At 47.6% G+C, this 12,494-nt stretch overlaps 1 protein-coding gene and 1 long non-coding RNA gene across 2 annotated transcripts in view; one reads left to right on the top strand and one right to left on the bottom strand.

The window, feature by feature from the left end:
- The window catches only part of LOC144683997 (uncharacterized), a 37,990-nt gene that overhangs the window by 23,647 nt on the left and 1,849 nt on the right, over positions 1–12,494 (top strand). The gene's annotated exons all lie outside the window — the stretch shown is intronic.
- Positions 1–12,494, bottom strand: part of cd99l2 (CD99 molecule-like 2) — a 153,903-nt gene that overhangs the window by 22,007 nt on the left and 119,402 nt on the right. Inside the window, exons 4-5 of the mRNA XM_078547659.1 lie at positions 10,575–10,691; positions 4,636–4,737 (exon numbers count right to left, since the gene is read on the bottom strand). Coding sequence (XP_078403785.1) covers positions 4,636–4,737; positions 10,575–10,691 — 219 coding nt within the window. The remainder of the gene's footprint in view (positions 1–4,635; positions 4,738–10,574; positions 10,692–12,494) is intronic.

The following is a 12,494-nucleotide window of genomic DNA, read 5'->3' on the forward strand; positions in this document are numbered from 1 at the left end:
GGGGCCTGTCGGGCGCTGGGTTCAATGGCGTCCCGACGGGGCAGTTTTAAAAATGGCACAGGCAGCTCCTCGAAGGCTGCCAGGGAAGAACATATCTTCTGCATGCTGAGTGCCGAAGCTATGGCCTCAACTGCGGCTGGAGATGCCAGGCGGGAGGACAGGTTGGGTGGGCACTCAGTCCCCCGGTTTTTGGACGAGTGCCTCGCGGTCCTCCTGGAGGAGGTGGCTGCCAGGAGGGACGCCCTCGTCCCCAGAGATGGAAGGAGGCCACCGCACCTGCCAAAAAGAGCTTGGGAGGAGGTGGCAGCTGAGGTCAGCGGCCATGATGTCGTGCGGCGCACATGGGTGCTGCGCTGCAAAATGTTCAATGGCCTGCTTCACTCAGCAAGGGTGGGTACCATGTTGGCGTGGATCAGTGTGGTGAGCCCCCATGGAGCTCCGGGGTGTTAGAGTCTGAGTGCCAACTGTCAATAATGCCGGAGCTGGCCAAGGGGGTGAGCCCTGGCTGCTTGGAAAGAGTGCCTTGCGGCTCGAGGGCCACGACTCGCATGTGCCCTGCGAGGTGTTCCTCAGGTGGGGTTGCTGCAATGGTGCTGCAGGTAGAGAGTGGACTAATCAATGCTCCTGTCTTTTCAGGAAGAAGACGATCCATAAAAACATTGAGAGGTCACGGACAGATGGAGGCTCCCACACCTCCTAAGATTCAAGCAGGACGCCTTGGAGCTGGAGAGGTGCCACACACCTTGGTCAGCCAGTCGCAGAGAGGCTGGGATGTCAGACGAAGGTAAGAGCGCAGTGCACAGAGGTAAGAGTTTTGGATGGTGCAAACATACTTGTGTAGTCTCATCATTGATGGGAGCCTCAAAACTCGAGTCCCCATTGATCACTGAAAGACGATGGCACCACGATGCAGATCTCCATTGTCTCACCAGGGTGTCGGGCATGCATAGCGTGATGACTCAAACTGATGAGATGTCGTTGTTCTCCCTCAAATTCACCAGCACGAACTCACGCGCAGGGCCCCAAAGAGCCACCCCGACGTCAGGGGACCGCCAGGCGTCTGCTGTACCTGCGACACACCCGCTTTCTGGAGCAGGCACCAGCACAGATACCAGCACCTCGGTGGGTGTTAGATCTTTGGCTAGAATGTCAGAGAACAATGGTGAGGGCACTTCACGCTCACTTAAGGAGCAGGTGGAGGCAGAGAGTGCCCAGGACGCCAGCAGTCGGAGGGCTGCTGAAGACCAGGATGCTGCTGAGTCGAAGGCAGATGATGAGTCTCTGGAGTCGTCCATTAGGTGGCAGATGCCGGATGTCCTGCAGGATGTGTGGGAGGATCTGGTGGAGATCCATGAGAGTATACGTGCTCTGGTCTCTGTTGTGGAGGAGTCCATGCACAGCATAAGCACTGCGTTGACCCTCATGGCTGAGCGGCTGACTCCTCCATTGAGGGAGTGCGACTCTCATGGAGAGGCAGCTCCAGGGACAGAATCAGGGGTTCCTGGGGTTGCACTCAGACCTGCAAGCCCTCACACACCCTCACACAGGCAATGACCTCAGGTGGTCAGTGCCAGTGTGGGAGATGGATGAGGCACCCAGTATCCCTGCTAGGTGCCCGTCCATCAATGGCGAGCAGGGGGGTCCAGAGCAACCTCACGTTGGTGCACAAGCTGCTTGTCATCTCTGCGGGCTCCTCTCAGGGTGCTCTGGATGACAGCAACAGCTCCGCTGCCTCTCTGCCAGTGACTGTGGCATCTGATGTGGCTGCGATGACTGGGGAGATGCCAGCCATGGCACTGGCCATTCCCTCCCAGGCGGGGCCAGCACAGGCTCCACTGGCCAGAGGACGACTGCAAAGTCATTAAGGCCAACAAGACACCAGAGTCAGCAGGCTGTCTCCAAAGTTGCTGCCAGCGAGGGTGGGGGCACCAAGACGTAGCCCTCGCGAACATAAGTTTAAGGCACCATGAGCACAAGAGGGACTGTCGCGGGTGATCTGTTCTGTTATGTTTTATTTATGTTCACTGATCTGGGAATGAAGACCAGGGAAGGTGATGTTAATTTGTTTGGATTGTGAAAATGACATAAATTTTGTTTTTGTCGTAATGGCCTAAGTATACTTCACCTTTTTATTCTTTTGGTGCAGGGTACGCCAGTATGTAATGCTGGACGTGACTGTCTCTAAACTTTATTGCACAGGCACTGAGTGGACTTTGGGTTCAAATGAAAGGGTCATTTCAGATACCCAGGATGGAGGCGGCAGCCCTGACATGAGGTGGAAGCAGATCTTTGGCGGGGAGCTGAGGGAGTGTTGGATCAAGGCGTCCCTAGTGCCTCTGCCTCCCTGAAGGATACAGAGGTCTGTCTCCATGCTCTTAGTGTTCTCCTCACTGTGCTCCTCTTCTGACTCACTACTGGATTCATCCTCTGTGGCCTGTGGAGCTGCCTCGAGATCCTCTTCCTCCAGTGGTTCCCTCCTTGCCAGTGCCAGATTGTGGAGAGCACAGCATGCAACCACTATCCGTGACACCCGCTCTGGGGAGTATTGTAGTGCACCCCCTGAACGGTCCAGGTATCGGAAGCACATCTTCATAAGACCTATGCCCCTCTCTATCACCGCTGTTGTGGAGGCAAGGCTTCTATTATAAAGTTGTTCTGCCTCTGCTCTTAGGTGGAGGAGAGACGTCCAGCCCTCTTTTCAACAGATAGCCCTTGTCACCCAGCAGCCATCCATCCAGTCGGGCTGGAGCACTGAAGAGCCCCGGCACCTGGGAGTGTCTCAGGATGTACGTGTCATGGGAGCTGCCTGGGTACCTTGCACAGATTTGCAGAATCTGCATCCTGTGATCACACACTATCTGCACATTCATGGAGTGGGATCCCTTCCTATTGACGAAGGCACCGGGCTCATCCGCTGGCGCCTTGATGGCCACATGTGTGCAGTCGATTGCACCCTGGATGTGCAGGAACCCAGCCATCGCTGCAAAGCCTCTGGCTCGCTTAGCCTAGCTGGCCTCGTCCGTATGGAAATGAATAAATGTCATTACCCGCCTGAACAGAGAGTCTGTCACTAACTTGACACAACTGTGGACAGCTGATTGGGACGCTCCACAAAGATCCCCCACTGACCCCTGGAAAGAGCCGGAGGCAGAGAAGTTGAGGACCAGTGACCTTCAGAGTCACTGGCATGGGGTGTCCACCCACACAGTTGGAGGTGATCTCAGGCCCAATCATATGACAAATGGAGGTCACAATCTCCCTGGAGAGGTGGAGTCTCCTTCAGCAGTGCACTTCAGACATATTGAGGTAGCTACATCGCTGCCTGTAAACCCTGGCAGCAGAGTAGTGATGTCTTCTGCGGGCCCTTCTGCCTTGGCCCATCAGCTGGCCCTGCGCCCCTTGTGCCTGCGCCTCTCCTCCCACTGGTCCCTCCCCTGGAAGCTGCATTGGGACACCTGGCCTCCTCTCCCTTCTGCCCCTCTCCCTTTTTATCCTGCCCTTGGATAAGGTTTTGCAAAATGTGGGCTGCCCGTGTGACGAGCGTGACATCGCACGGGCAACATGGAATCGAGTTCAATTGGGTTTTTAACGGTCTTATAATTGGCGGGCAGGGCTCCGACACCAGCGCACACCTGCCGATCTGAAGATTGCACGCGTTCAGGATGATCTCAGGACGCTCACCCGACGTCGTCTTACGCTATTTTACGCCCGATCGGGTCAGGCACACGCCTGCCCATGAGGCGTAAAATTCTGCCCCTAGGTCAAGTGTTAAATTTAAATCTGTGACTGATCGATTCTTGTTCACCAATAGTTATTGGAGCAAACGTGAGTAGGTCATAGATCAGTCACAATCTCATTGAATGGCAGCGGAACAGTTTAAATAATACATTTTAGCTCCTTGACACTATCAAAGACCAATAGCATACATAAGTCATCGTTCTGGTGGTTAGCTATTAGAAGAGATGCAGTCTCTATTTTTAGTGGAATAATGAATTAACTTCTGCGTAAAGAATAAATGTAACCAAGCTTCCATTATTAACAGTAACTTTAAGGTAGGAATGACAAGCTGGGGATAATTTCTAGAAGATGCTGGGTTCAATTTTCACTCCAAGACTTGAGCACAGGTTCTAGACCCACGCTTCAGTGCAGAATTAATGAGGATGGGCAGAGGCAGATGCTGCAAGAGGTGGAAGTAGGCCGTCTTGGTAGTGGAGAGTGTATGGAAGCTCAGCTTGAGGTCACATTGAGAGCAAAGACTGCTAACAATTGGGCTCAGCCCAAGAAAGTGGCCAGAGGGAAAGGTGGAATTTAGTAGCAATGGTCAATGTTTGTGGTGGGACCCAAGAGTAGGGCGTTGGCCTTCCCAATGTTTATCTGGAAGAAACTGCAGCTAATCCAAGACTGGATACTGGTCAAGTTTTACACAGTGTCAATGTAGGGTCAAGAGACGTGCTAGAGAGGTGAGCTGCATATATGTAACAGGAACTAATTGCACAAACACCCCTCTATGACCAATAAAAAAAAAAGCAGCTAATCTTACGGTCCTCTGAAATTAAGATCCACTAATGTGTACCAAGGCTGCCATCTCTCACTGCTTTACAATCTAAAGATTCAGTAATTAGGGAGGAGACTTACCCGAGTTTCCCTTCTTTTGTGGTTTCTTGGTGGTTTTGGGTGACTTTGTGGTTTTACGAGGAGACGAAGTAGTTTGAATCAAATCCCATAAGCTAAAATCATCTGTAGGAACAAAGAGAAGAGTATTTGTATAGTATGACAATCATTGTCACTGAGACTACGAGGAAATAACAGCTTCTGAAGCCAAAATGCAGCTTTGCTAAAATAAACAGAAGTATTCAAGGAGAAATAAAAACGTGAGATTAATGAGTAAAGGCGAATTGGATCCAGTGGAAATGGTGAACTGGGTCAGTCTGTTTGCTTTGTGTTTGGCTCCCTGTAGAATGATGTTTACTTGAGCTTTATAATCAACAGTGAATGAATAGTTGTGGAGGTTAACCACAGTCCCCTTGGTACAGCTGATTTTAGAGACTTAGAGATGAATTTCAGTCAATCTGAGTTCAAGTTAAAAGAAAGCCCTATTGCAGCTTGTTCCTATGATTTGAACCTGATTTTGTTTTGATGTACAGCGACTGGCTGACCTGAAACACACACTTGTGGCGACTCTCCGTTCACATTTAACCTTCTGCGGTGTAAAGTTCCCTCAAGAAAGGCATCAAAAACAGCTTTATAACACTGGCTGCCAGGCAGAAGGTCATGGGTCAAGCCTTACTCTTAAGACTTGAGAACATAAATCTCTCCTGAAACTGCAGCACTGATGGGGTGGAATTTTGTGGAGGCGATGGGGGTCTCGGCTGCCAGATAGAGAGCTGGCGATTGCCATGTGTGGGGCCTCCTATTTGGGACGGCCCACTGTGTCATGTGCCAATCAGGCACTTGACAGGCCAGCGGTGGGCCTTCCCCTGGGACCAAGGACCCTGGGGGGTGTAAACATCGCCCTCCAAGAGTTGCCAGCACTGGAGAGGTGGAGACTTCCACCAGTACGACACCGACCTGAGGCCTAAGGTCATCGCTGAATCCTAGGCCAGGGTTGAGTGATGGTGGGGGTGGGAGAGGGGTGGTGTGATTGGGGGTGGTGGGGGGGGGGCTTGCACTAAGAGGAGGGGCGTGGCTCTCAAGTGTTCCCTCCCCTTCCTGATGCCGGGTGGGTACCTTGATCGGCCACTGAATGCTTTTTGAATAGGGGAACCCCTGCGAGTCCTCAAGCAAACACACCAGGATTTGCTCCCTAAATGGTGAGCCCCCCCCACCACACCCCAACCCCCGCAATCTCGTTGCTGGCTTAATACCAGCAACGGCAGGATGAGGCCCATAAGAGGGCGATTAATTGTTCACTTAAAGTCGTCAATTGGCGTTGGGGCAGGAAGGCCCTCCACAGGCCTTCCCACCAGGGCCTTAACTTGGGGTGGAGGCAGGAAGAAGGTGGAGTGCACACCCGTCACTCTCCCGCCTGATTAAATGTCTCCCCGCCACCAAACTTGTCACAGGGGAGGGCACAGCCTTCAGCCCACTGATCCCAGCACTGTCAGACATGCTGCCTCTCGGGTGCGGTGTTAAATCGAGGCCTCATTTACCAAATCAACAATAAATTCCGTTGTAAAATATGAAGAGGAGAGGAGGAGTTTGTCCCTCAATTCACACAGGTACGCAAATTGCCTCGTGTCCACTCATTACAACATCGGTTACCGTTAAATAAAAAGTGAAAGTACCACATTGGCTCTGAATCGCTTTGAGGTTGTAAAAGGTGCTAAATAAATGCAGGTTCTTTCTTTCCTTGGTCACAGGGTTATTTAGAAAACAAAATAAAAGTTAGTGTTTTTTTTTAAATAAATGGAAAGAATAAATAGATTAAACATTTCACAGCTCTCACCAGGGTTGACAAATACCACAGAGGCTAAGATTTTAAATAGCAGCAAAAGCACAGGAGAGGGCTCACTTTAGAAATTTCTAGATGTTCTGCTGAAACCCGGTCTTTGCGATTGACATGGATTAACTAATGAGGTAACAAGCTAGCACCCACTGACAAGCCAGATCCTTTCCCCCACCACCAGTTTCACTCCCAAGCTAAAGTAAAATTAATGGACAAAGGAGAAGGAAGTAGAATTTTTCTTCAGGTGTCGTAACATGCCAATTCTGCCAACAGATGTCACTGCAGAACACTGAATAAAACATTATCTGACACACAAGTCTTTTATTGCCTGATCTGCTTAACACCAGACGAAGTTATTGTTTAAGTTCTCGAGTATGCACTTCTGTCAAGACAACCAGCAATAGCAGTTTGTCATTTGCTGTCAGCTCTTTCAGTTTACAAGGGTACCCTACTCAACCCAAATCTCAGAAGAATCTGTGCATCTCTTGTAAAATTAGGTGTGGGTTTTTTGTTACTGCAGTTTGAAATGGTACCAATTATTGCTACACTTCTCAGGGGCACATTCCGGCCACACCAGTCAGCTTTTATGGTATGAATTATATTTTTATTAAGTTTGTTCCAAACAGACATAGGAGCAGAAATTAGGCCATTCGGCCCATCGAGTCTGCTCCGCCATTCAATCATGGCTGATAAGTTGCTCAACCCCATTCTCCTGCCTTCTCCCCGTAACCTTTGATCCCCTTACCAATCAAGAACCTATCTATCTCGGTCTTAAATACACTCAATGACCTGGCCTCCACAGTCTTCTGTGGCAATGAATTCCATAGATTCACCACTGTCTGGCTAAAGAAGTTTCTCAGGACAGGAAAACTGATGAACAAAAACATTCTCAGCCAGTATTTCGAGCAACTTGAATGCCCCTGTCAATGTCCCTAGACCCACTGAGAACACCTAGTGCTTCCAGATCTCAGGATCCCCCTATCATTGCTCCAAGAACTTGGAAATTTCCAACACACCACCAGGAAGAACCATTCCCTCCAGATCCTTTTAAGCCCTTCTTCATTCATCACAGCTCTGGGAGCCTCTGATGTATGGATGCACTTCCCCTATGTTCCTGTACTCTCCTAGTAGTGCCGTCAGTTGCTAGGACTCCACTTCCCATCTTCTCCTATGCACAAACCACTATTCCCAGCACCCTCTCCATGCACCCCACTCCCTCTACCCTTTGTAGATATACCTAGCAACACCCACCACACAGTTCAGGTACTTCCCTGTGTTCCAATTCCCATTGTCCAAGCCAGTGCTACCACCAGGAGTAATAGACTTTAATGCTTCACCTGTTGCCTCCCTGCTCCCCTATCCAATGCTCCTGACACTGATCCCTCTCATACACACCAGCTCCATCACCACTGCTGCCAGATTCAGGGACCCTCAATGATCCCAAATCATTGGAACATCCTCCACCTGATAATGGTCTTGCTCCCATACCCTCAGAGATCCCATTCCCCACTGTCCCAAGATCCCAAGGGATCATGCATTCCACCAGCTCTGATATGTCAGTCTCTTTCCACACAGTACTCCAGGCTTAGACACGTTGACCACTGCCTCCTGGAACCAGCCAACCACAAAGCAATAAATGTTGGAACTTCTTCCCAGATTCTGTGCCCATCTCATTCTCTCTCCCAACCCACAGTGTTGCAATAGCTCAGTGGGAATGCCTGCTGCCACTCACCCCAAATATAACCAGACCATGCATTCCAACCCGCCCATGCTACAAAGCCCCAAGATTTCCCCCTACAATAGAACTATTCCACGGAATCATAGCTCTTCAATGCTACCGAAGCCAAATATTTCCCTTGACTGCCGCTAAACTCTGTAACTCCTGATCCCATTGCCTGCTATAACTTGCATTCAATTTTTATACATGTTGTCTACCATCTTGTTTTGCACCTTACACTTGAACAGTGAAGAGACAATAAATAATGCAAAAATAGGCATAGTAATGTGCATTGTTATAGACTTTGAACCCCATAGGACTGGGAGAAATACCACAATTCCACACAATAAAACCAGAACCAGACTTAATTATTCAGTCATATTAGTCTTATTCAGTCATATTCATCAAATAACCCTGGTACTTTACAAGAGATAATACTCCCTTCTGATCTTATTTTATATATTATACCAAATTACATTTCCTGTGCCTTACTGGTGTTATGCCATGTAGAATACCATGTGTTATGCTCTTTCTTCCTACATCATACAAGCCTTTGAATACTGAACACAGCTTCCACTATATAGATCAGACGAACAACAAATTAACTTGAATGCAAATTAACAACCTGGTAGCATAAACGCTGCATCTGAAGCATTTTGAGGCAGGGATCACTTCCTGATATTGAGATATGATGAACTGATGCACCCTGTCCCCTGCACCTGTCTTGTAATTCATTCCTTCCCCTGAATCCACCTTTAAACCCCCTTCTTAAAGGTTGTAGTCTGTAGAAAGTACAGTAAATGCACTAAGTATGTTGTGAAAGTTTAGAGCACAAGTTCTCTGTTTCAAGACAAACTCAGAATTCTTTAGGTATCGTCCGTATAGGTAAGAACTGCTACACGCTTGCCTCTTACCTGACCTCGTCAGAGTTTGGCCTTATATATTTATGCATGTTTCTTTTATTCAGAATTTCACACTGGTTTATTCAATGGTGGGATTATACAGCATGAGCAGTGACATCTGTAGCAGTGAACTTTGATAAAATGGGCCTAATTTTAAGCCTACTCCACCCCATGGATATGGGGCAAGTTCAGGTTAGATGCCTATCTTACATCCGACCAATTGCAATTTCAAATACCCAAATATCTTGCCTTTGACCCTACATTCACTATGGGGAGAATTTTTGGGAGCGGGTGTGGGCACGGGGCTGACTGACACTCGCGATCGGCTGTGCCCCTCCATTCGCCCAGCGTGATGCACGCCAGGTAGCATTCAGCGCTACCTGTGCGGGTGGGGGGGGGGAGGAGGGAGAGTCGGGGCCTGCGCTCTTTTGTGATGCATGAGCGAGAAAGAGCGCAGAAATCTCCCTGAGGCACAGAGCTGCCTCGGAGATTAAGTTGAATTTGAAAGTTCAAAATAAAAAAATCTAAAAATCACTTACACGTGTACCCTCATGTGATGCTGTCACATGGGGTTGCATCTTCCAGTCGGCAAAGTGACGTGGGGTGATGTCATCCCGCGTCATTTACATTCTCAGGTTGGCGGACGTGGAGCTGAGTCGGCTGTGCACCCACCGACATGTCAACGGCCACTTATGGTCATTAACAAAGTAATTGAACTATTCAATGGACCTGCCTGTCCAACCTTAAGGTTGGCGGGCAGGCTGGGAGCCCAGGCGGGCTTCTGAAAAGACATGAAGCCTCATCCACGGCCAGAATGAGGTTTCATGAGGGATTTAAAAATTTCAGAATATTTTAAAATAAAAGTTATGGACATGTCCCAACTCATGTGACCGATTAGAGTTTAGAAGAATGAGAGGTGACCTTATTAAAACATAAAAGATCCTTGGGGGGTGAATTTGCTAGGGTAGATACTGGGAGGATGACCCCACTTGTGGGAGAGACTAGAACCAGGGAACACAGTTTAAGAATAAGAGATCTACCATCCAGGATGGAGACTGGGAGAAATTTTTTCTCTCTAAGGGTCATTAGTATATATGATTTTCTTTCTGAGAAAACTGTGGAGGCTGGATCATTGAATTTATTCAAGGCAGAGTTAGATTGCTGATAGACAAGGGAGTCAACGGTTATGAGAGCAGGCGGCAAAGTGGAGCTGAGACCACAACCAGATCAGTCATGATCTTATTGAATGGTGGAGTAGGCTCGAAGGGCTGAATGGCCTGCTCTGCTCCCAAGTCCTATGTTCCTTACGTAGTTCGGTGTCAAATTTTGCTTAAATGCTTTTGTGAAGCACCTCAGGAATTTTTACCATGCTGGGGTTCTATGTGCATGCAAGGTGTGTTTGAATATTTTGGAATCAGGAATGGGGGAAAATTGGTCCATGTTTTCTCCTTTTTCCAGGCAGATTTGGAAAAATCAACCCTTTAGAGTTGACCCAGCTTATCTGACTTACCATCACCTATTGCTTTCTTTGGTGCTTTAGTGGTTGTTGTTCTTCGGGGGGCTTTGGTGGTAGTTTGTTTATCTGAGGGAGTGTCAAAGTCAAGTAAATCTGAAAAATCAAAGTCCCCTAGAACAGAAGAAATTAAATTGTAGAATTAAACTGCAGCCACAATACTGTGCACACAGTAAAATAAATCCTTTCAAAGAGTTGTCAACCAAAAAAAAATACTGGAATGGCAAACGTTTGAGAGTAATATCTTCACATGCAAGACTGTTGCAACAAGTCAAGCAATGTAGTAATGCTCTGTTTTGCTAGATGGCAATAGATGGAACACTCTGCACCCACCCCGATATCTCCTCTATGAATGGATGCTGGAGGGAAGAAGCAAAAACAGCAGAACTCATCCCGTCTTATAGGAATATTTTCCAGTCACAGAACACCAAGTCATCATGAAGTTTTCCTTGCTTGTAGGTGACCCAGGAAGCATAGATGTGGTGAGGGGAGGGCGGTTCCAAGGGGAATCCTGAAACTTTATTTTAAAATTTTACTTTTAAAACTAAAAGTGCACTTACGACCAACAATCCAAAATGACAATTTTTAACCATACTGCACAAAGCAGATGAACTTATCCGCCAAAGGTCACTTGTTGGTGATCAGCTTTATATAAGATGCAGTGAACACTTTACACTGTGAATGTAACCAGTGAACAACATACACTGAATTAGGGTTAACCGGCACTACTGTTGCCAAGAATCTGATTCCTAGCCTCAACACTACAAGCTTAATAGTTCTTTCCTACTTTTCAAAAAAAGGGCCGAAATTCATAGGCGTTATCACAACTCATCCGGGGACCAGTTAGCTGATTCGGCTGGATGGCTCGCATGTGGTTCAGAATATCACCAACAGCGTGGGTTCAATTCCTGTTCCGGCTGAGGTAGACTTGGGACCTGCCTCCTTGCTGTGCCCCTGAGAGTGGAAGGCAATGACAAACCACTGCTGACAAAATAAAACTGCCAAGAAAATGGCTCAGGATGAAGCATCAGCAGACAATGAGCCAAGGACCTGCCTTAGGGCAGAGCACACATACCATACCATTGAGATTCATGCAATTATCACAAACTTCAACCTGACTGATCCAATCTACTCATTACTTTGCCACTTGTGAATTATGGATTCTATCACTTCTTTTATATGTTGCATGTTCAATAGTTTTTTCAATGCACGTTCCCCATATTATGTCAAATCAGAGTTCTTCACAATGTTCAATTATCCCCTTCATTCAGATACATTACTATGATTTGTAATGACAGGTTAAAAGAGCAGTGTGATTGAAAGCCCCAAGGTTGGAGGTTATTAACTGGGACACTGAACTAGGCATGAGCTCAAAACATTTATCTGACAGTCATTACTTCCTCCAACTCTACCACCGCTGCCCCCAACCACAGCTGTCCATTCCTCCAGCCTTTTGTGCATGCACCAACATCTGAAATTTCCTTCCTTAAAACCCATTAATCACTCTACCTCCCTGTCCTCCTTTAAGATTCCCCTAAAAACCTGCCTTTCTGACCAAGCTTTTGATCATCCCTCATAATCCCTATGCTTCAGCATCCATTTTACTTAAGCCAACATGAAATACCTTGGGATATTTTTCTGCATTAAAGTAGAAATTCAAAATATTGGTCCTGAGCAGGACCCAATGGATTCAAATAATATCCTTGAATAGATATTGTCAACCAGTGCTACTGCAAGTGTGAAGAATTCCAAATAGGAACTCTTGCATTTTTTTTAGCTACTGGGACAACCCTACTCACTCGCCATCCAGGGATGCTTTTTGAGAATCATGGCATTGTTCAAAGCAGTAATATAACTTTCAAGATACTTTTCTCTCTTGTTTATTCCCATTGTTATGTGAATAGTTTTAATGCTACA

The sequence above is a fragment of the Cetorhinus maximus genome, chromosome 8 (genome assembly GCF_964194155.1).
Source record: "Cetorhinus maximus chromosome 8, sCetMax3.hap1.1, whole genome shotgun sequence".
Classification (NCBI taxonomy): domain Eukaryota; kingdom Metazoa; phylum Chordata; class Chondrichthyes; order Lamniformes; family Cetorhinidae; genus Cetorhinus; species Cetorhinus maximus.